We start from the raw sequence: 6,706 nt of genomic DNA on the forward strand, positions 1-6,706 counted from the left end.
TTTTGAATATTCATGCCACACACACACAGAGAAGCGACGTTTGCTTTGCATTGCAAGACCAACCTCTTTGACACTTTGGTGGACCCCAGTTCTGATCCCCAAAGCTTCCCAGACAAGATCCAACAGGAGAGAAATCCAAACAAGATTTGGAATGAAAATGTGGCGGCCAGCTTTGGCCCCTTGCAACCATGCTGGTGTGGAAAGTCGGCGCTGGCTGTGCCAACGAAGATGCCCTGAAGTCACCCACAGAACATCTTTGTCTCATTCCTAGTGTGCGAGGGTTACAGCATTCGAAGTACAAATCCACTTCTAAGCACAAGGACCGCCAAAACATATTTGCATCTCATTAATATAACTGAAAAATATCCGTATCCAGTGTTTCGACTGGGTGAAAATACCACCTCCTTCAGAGCGAGTTTCTTCTCTGATGTTTTTTCAACTTCGCTGCCCAGTGGCCAAGCCTGGACGTTCATTACTGGTCTCCCATCCGATCTTTTCCGGACTGTACTCTGCTCAGCATTTAAATCTAGATCTGATTGCTCCACTAAAAACAACAAGCAACGGGCAAACTTCAAGGCTTCATCAAATGAGGCATTACACAAAATTCCCAGGAGCCCACTGGCAGAAAGCAGGGCACGGCTCCAGCTTAAGCAGTCATTTCATTTTCGGAACATATTCACCCGTATGGCCAAAAGGGATCTGTGCAAAAAATCCAGGGGAAATCCATAGCATGCACGAACTGCTGGATCTCAGGATATGTGGGTGATCGTAGGTGGGGATGACCTTGGGGGACAGAGAGAAGAGACACAGCCAAGGGGACGGTCAGATAAAAGGCCGCTGAGCCCGCAGCAGGAATGGGGCGTGGCAAATGTCTCAGAAGGGACCCTCCCTAGTTTCTTGGGCTGTAAAGGAGACAGGGGGAGAGATGCAATTTCAGACTTGCAAGATTCTGATAATGTAACCCAGTGTTTCTCAACCTCAGCAACCTTGAGAAACATTGGTGTAACCTTACAATTAAGTAGAATTTGCTCATCTGGGTGTGTTTCCTGCCTCCCAAGGCTCACAGTGTGTGATCTGATGCCCTTACCAAGTTCTTCTCTCTCTTCTGATCTTGGAGTCCCCCAGCTAAGTCTCCAGGCTAAACCCTGGGAGTTTCCATTCACACCCTCAACTGCAAATGCATTCCACGCACGCGCCTGGTGCGTGTGGATGCAGACTGGACGGAGGCCAATCCAATCCACGGATAACAGGAAGGAGTCACGGGCGCAGAAGAAACCTGAGTGTTTGCAAGAGAGAGGGAGAGACGCGGACAGGGAGAAATGAATTTGGCCGATGGCAATGGAGCAAGGAACGTCCTGCAGAAGGCAGAAGGGAGAATGGGCTGTCGAATTTCACCTCCTGTTAGAAAATGAGGTTGTGCTGCAAGACGTTTTGGTGTGTCGTGTTTATATCACGGCAATCACAGTCATCACCATCTATCGATCGATGGATTTATTCAGTGCCCATCTCACAAATGAGACCGTGGTGGGCTAACAACCCGTTCAAAATAATCCCCCACCCCACCCCACCCCCCAAAAGCACCACCCAAAAGCTGCAACGGTTGCCGAGAACAGACCCAATCAACAGGAGTCAGCAGTGATCATTACATCTTGAGGGCTATCTCACTTCCTGACCACGTGCCCTGGGGCACACCTAGGTCTTCTGGGCTTGGGAAAAGACCAGCAGGGTCAGGGCCAGTCTGATCTCGGGGGAATGGTGGTCCAGAGGGCAGGCCCCGTGACAGAAAAGGCCCACTTCCCAGGTCCCATTAGATGGCATTCGTTAAAGGAGGGGATCCAGAACATGCCTCTCCTGTTGGGCCTGTTGGGGTGGGACGAAATTAGGGAAGCGTTCCACCACGGGGAAAAGCTGCTTAGGAAGATAAGCCGGACAATATTCGGTTTTCAGACCATGCCTCCCGGGCGGGGGACATGAAGACGAAAAGGAGGACGAGTCCTCCTGTTGCTGGACATCTAGCAACCCTCGTCAGAGCCAGCCTTAGGACCACAAATGGTCCAGATCTTGAGTGTCTGCAGGACCACCTTCTCGGGAGAGCTTCTGCCCGCCCAGATAAGATCTGTAGGATGGGCTTGCTCTGTGCCCTTCTGCTCAGAGACTGCAGGAGTGGGTCTTCTTAACTGTGGCCCCCCCTTCCATAGAATGTGCTACACAAAGCCCCCCCCCCTTCAGATTTCCAGGAAGGGCGTTAAAGCAGATTTACTTCATCAGGCCTTGAAATGGCAATGATTTCATCTCTCTAACCACAGAAAAGGACAGGAAGGCCTGGAGCGATGTGGTTCATGGGGTCACGAAGAGTCGGACACGACTTAACGACTGAACAACAACAACAAGAAAACCACAGAAGTTGGTTTTCGTTTGGGGAGTCATGAATAAACAAGATGTTGGGCATTATGTATGTCACTCTGTCTGTAGCAGTGTTGTCCAAACTTGGCCACTTTAAGATGAGTGGACTTCAACTCCCAGAATTCCCCAGCCAGCCATGCTGGCTGGGGAATTCTGGGAGTTGAAGTCCACTCATCTTAAAGTGGCCAAGTTTGGACAACACTGGTCTATAGCATTATTTTTATCGTTGGCAGTATGGTTACTTTAACGCTGTTTCTCAACCTCAGCAACTTTAAACTCTGTGGACTTCAACTCCCAGAATCCCCCAGCCAGCATGCTTTAAGATGGGTGGACTTCAACTCCCAGAAGTCCCCAGCCAGCACGCTTTAAGATGCATTAAAAAGAAAGAGAAAAAAATAAAAAGAGCAGAAAGCAAGACAATAAAAGAAAGGAAAAAAAGATAATTAAAGAAACAAGAATCAGAAAAAGCAAGCGACTTCCGACCTTCTCTTCAACTTTACAAAAATCCCTTCAGCCCCTTATTCAATTCTTTTCCAATCGTCAAATCCAAAAATCGCCCTTTCACTTTTTTTCCTTCTCAGTAAAAGTCCATAAAGGGCCTCCAGTCTTTTATAGAAGGACTGAATTGTTTTATCCCTGACCAAGGAAGAGAATGGCAAGAGCAGGCGGCCTATTTGCAGGGTGGTCCGCTGGGGGCTTTCAAAAAGTCCAGAGGTGATCAAAGCCCCACCTTCCAAATTCACATGAAAAAGGAAGGGATCCCAACTGCAAGGCTGTGGCCACCATCTTGACTTTTTTGACCTCCTCCCCCTGCAATTGCCTCTGGATGGACACCTTCCAAGCTGCCTTCTAACTCTGCCGTGACCACTTTTACATTTTCACCAGGGTTGTGCAAGCTTCTAGAACAATTCAGTGGAAGCCTTCATTCTCTGGGGGAGCCTCCCATTAGGGCTATGATTCATTCAAGGAGCCCGTGGCGGTTTTTCAGGCTTCTGCTCAAGCTGCAAAACAAATAACTCAATAAAGAAATAAATAGGCAGTCATTCAGGGAACCCACTCACGAACATTAATGCATCTCCTCATTAAATGCTTTTTTCAGGGTCAGATGGAAACACGTGCAAGCTGAAGGCTTGCTCTGACCCTTGTTTCTGGCAGCTTTTCTAAAAGCGATTGGGGAAGTGTTCCTCCTCCAAAAAGACAGGGAAATGACCCTTTTGGGCAGGCATTTCAGGTAAACCGAATGTCAACATCTGTGTGGCCTTGGAACACGGAAGTTTAGCCAAATGTGTTTCTGAACGTGATGCAATCAGGGCTGGGCAAACTTTTAGTTAATGTTTTCGAGATTTTGGGTACGGGACCTTCCTCCTTGCGCAGCATAAAAGAGACTGCCGGCTGAACGCAGCGCCCAAGAAGAAGAGAGGCTGGCAGAAACCAGGTTTGGAGAGAGCTACAGGTAAGTGCGGAGTCCGCGGCACACGCCTGGGCTTTTTTTCCACAGCTGGAGGGTTGGGGCATTTGGAAGGAAAGAAAAAGTTGCAAACTTTTGGGATGGGAGTTGCAGCCCGGGGCGCCGAATCCTGCCTGCAAAAGACAGCATCAGTTTGATTCCCCTTTCCCCAAATTTCTAGTCCTGAAGATTCTCTAATTAAGAAACAGAAATGTCAGATCCTGAACCAATATGATTCACTTTAAGGTGCACATTTTGCAAGAAGCAAGCAAGCGGGAGGGAGAGGAAGGCAGGCAGGCAGGCAGGCAGGCAACTCTTCCACCCCCCACCCCCATCTATTCGTGGCTATTCCACATTTTTATCGGTGACTCAGATGAGGGAGTTGAGGGCCCCCTTATCATGTGTGCAGATAACCCAAAGCTGGACGGGGGAGCAGATGTGTGAGGAGAGAGGAAGATTCAAAAAGATCTCAACAGGCTTGAGCAATAGGTGGAGACGAAGAGGACAAAACTGAACAGCAGGAAATGTCAGATTCTTCATCTGGGTAGGAAAAATGGAAGGCACAAATATAGGAGGGGGGAGTTGCATGGGTGAAAGGGAACTACCACCCCTTCAAGATAGTCCAGTCCAGGAAACCAAGAACGCTAATACTATCTTCATGGTAAGGTAACAGTAAGAGAAACTTGCAAGTCTGAAAGTGTGTCCCCCCGACCTTCCTTTACATCCCCAAAAAGGCAAATGCAATCTTGGGGTGCATGAACAAGAGCAAGGAGTCCGGATCATGGGAAGAAATTCCCCAGTCAGCACACTTTAAGATGTGTGGCTGGGGAATTCTGGGAGGTGTAGTCCATCCATCTTCAGGTTGCCAAGGTTGAGAAGCCCTGCCCTGCACAAATCACTACTAAGACCCACACACAATGTTAACACCAGCCTAGCTGAACATTTGGGCGAACACAACTCCTAGGGCTTTAGCTTAAGTGCGTTGCCCCCCATTCTCCCTCTCTGCTTCTGTACAGGATGGATTCCTCAGGTCCAGCCCTCCTGATCACCTGCATTGTGATGTCCCTTACCGGCTACAGCCAGCAGATCCTCTACTGCCCACCAGACCCTGCTCCAGAAAACATCACTGAGTTTGTCTGCAACTCTCCCTCTCTCTCTGAATTTCCCACCGGCTTCCCCGTACAAACCAAGATGATCTCGGTTGAGTTCACCCAGCTCTCCAGCCTTGGCGTGGACGCCCTCCAGGGTCTTCCGAAGCTCCAGGAACTTCATCTGTCCGGCAACAGGCTGAAGACTCTTCCAAGTGGCCTCTTCCGTAACCTCCCAGAGCTGCAAGTCCTGGATCTCTCCAGAAATCTACTGGAAGATCTACCTCCGGAGCTCTTCACCAACGCCACTAGCCTGAGGCAGTTATCCTTCAGTGAAAACCAGCTGGCTGAATTGCGCCCATCCTGGTTCGAAACCCTGGAGCAGCTCAAGTTCCTGGTCCTCGACCATAACCAGCTGAAGGAGGTGCCTAGCTCTTGCTTCCTCAAGCTGAAGAAGCTGACCTCCCTGGACCTCTCCTTCAACCTCCTCCACCACCTCTCTCCGGAGATGTTCAGAGGCCTGGAAAACGTAGACAGGCTGATCCTGGAGAGCAACCCCATCGGGTGCATTGCGCCCAAGACCTTACACGTCGTTCCAAGGCTGTCAACACTCTCACTTGCCAACGCCAGCCTGACCCACATCCCCGCTGGGCTCTTTGAGTCCTCAGAGTATCTGGAGCTCCTGGACCTCTCCAGCAACGAGCTCACCTCGCTGGAGATGCTGTTCCTCAACCCGACTCCCAAACTCAGCCTCGATCTCTCAGGAAACCCCTGGGCGTGCGACTGCCGCATGCACACGCTTTTAAGCTGGGTCAAGGAGCGCGCCGTCAAGTTATACTCCAAGACGGAAACTGTTTGTGCTTTCCCAAAGAGCCTGCGAGGTCAAGTTGCAACTTCGCTTCAGGGATCCCAACTTTGTTCCTGCTAAACCTTCAAGACTGATCTTTCTCCATCCTGCTTCCTGAACTGCAGTGTTTCCCAATTTGGGCCATTTCCAGGGGAATGGACTTCAATTCCCAGAGTTCCCAGCAATGGCCGTGCTGGCTGGGCCATTCTGGGAGCTGAAGTCCACATGTCTGGAGGGCAATCTTCAACTCCCAGAATTCCCAGCAATGACCATGCTGGCGGGGCCATTCTGGGAGCTGAAGTCCAGATGGGAGTTGCTCAGGTTGGGACGCTGTTTTGGACAAAGGAGAAAGGATCCTTTCTACTTTTCTTACCCAACTATGAGAACTGCAAGTTTGGGGACTCAGACTGGGACGTGCGAACACTTTCAACCTCCCCCCTCGATAGGTACCGTTCTTTAAAACGAGATGGATTTCCTGCCTAGTACAATTTATTTTTTAAAAGCCTTCCGCATGGTCGCTAGGATCTCTGGCAAGTGATTTGCAAGGCTCAGTCAACTGGTACATTGGTTCCCCCTGAAAGCACAACCGGTTTGTGATCACTGCGGCTTGCACGCTCCTCCCCAAAGTCTGACATTTCTCATTTATTCTTCCAGGGCCCCACAGATTAGCAAGGAGGTTATTAATGACGCAACCACCGTTTCTCTCGCACACGCTTTGGTTTCTTCTGTGATTTCTTCCCCCAGCTCCCCCCACCCCACCTCGCTTTCTAATTGGGAGCCACACAAAAGGGTTCCCTGTTATCGTCTCGGCTGCAAATTGATGGAGTCCCATGGAAGTTTTAAATTAAATCCAATTGCTTAAAGATATTCGGCAATTTGCTGTGATTTAACCGAGCAATAAAGCCCAAACACGAAATAGCA

General features: G+C 49.7%; 1 protein-coding gene across 1 annotated transcript; it reads left to right on the plus strand.

The window, feature by feature from the left end:
- The first annotated feature begins 3,754 nt into the window (after positions 1-3,754).
- LRG1 (leucine rich alpha-2-glycoprotein 1) lies at positions 3,755-6,706 on the plus strand. The gene is made up of 2 exons (XM_007443182.2): positions 3,755-3,856; positions 4,867-6,706. The coding sequence occupies exon 2, from the start codon at positions 4,868-4,870 to the stop codon at positions 5,864-5,866; it is 999 nt and encodes a 332-aa protein (XP_007443244.1). The 5' UTR covers positions 3,755-3,856; position 4,867; the 3' UTR covers positions 5,867-6,706.

Source organism: Python bivittatus, unplaced genomic scaffold, assembly GCF_059951505.1.
Source record: "Python bivittatus isolate LINGU-HERP-01145 unplaced genomic scaffold, Pbiv_v1 ctg000580_np1212, whole genome shotgun sequence".
NCBI classification, from domain to species: Eukaryota; Metazoa; Chordata; class Lepidosauria; order Squamata; family Pythonidae; genus Python; species Python bivittatus.

Excerpts from the sequence above, each read along its gene's own strand:
- LRG1 (XM_007443182.2), top strand. The coding sequence starts at position 4,868 with ATGGATTCCTCAGGTCCAGCCCTCCTGATCACCTGCATTGTGATGTCC.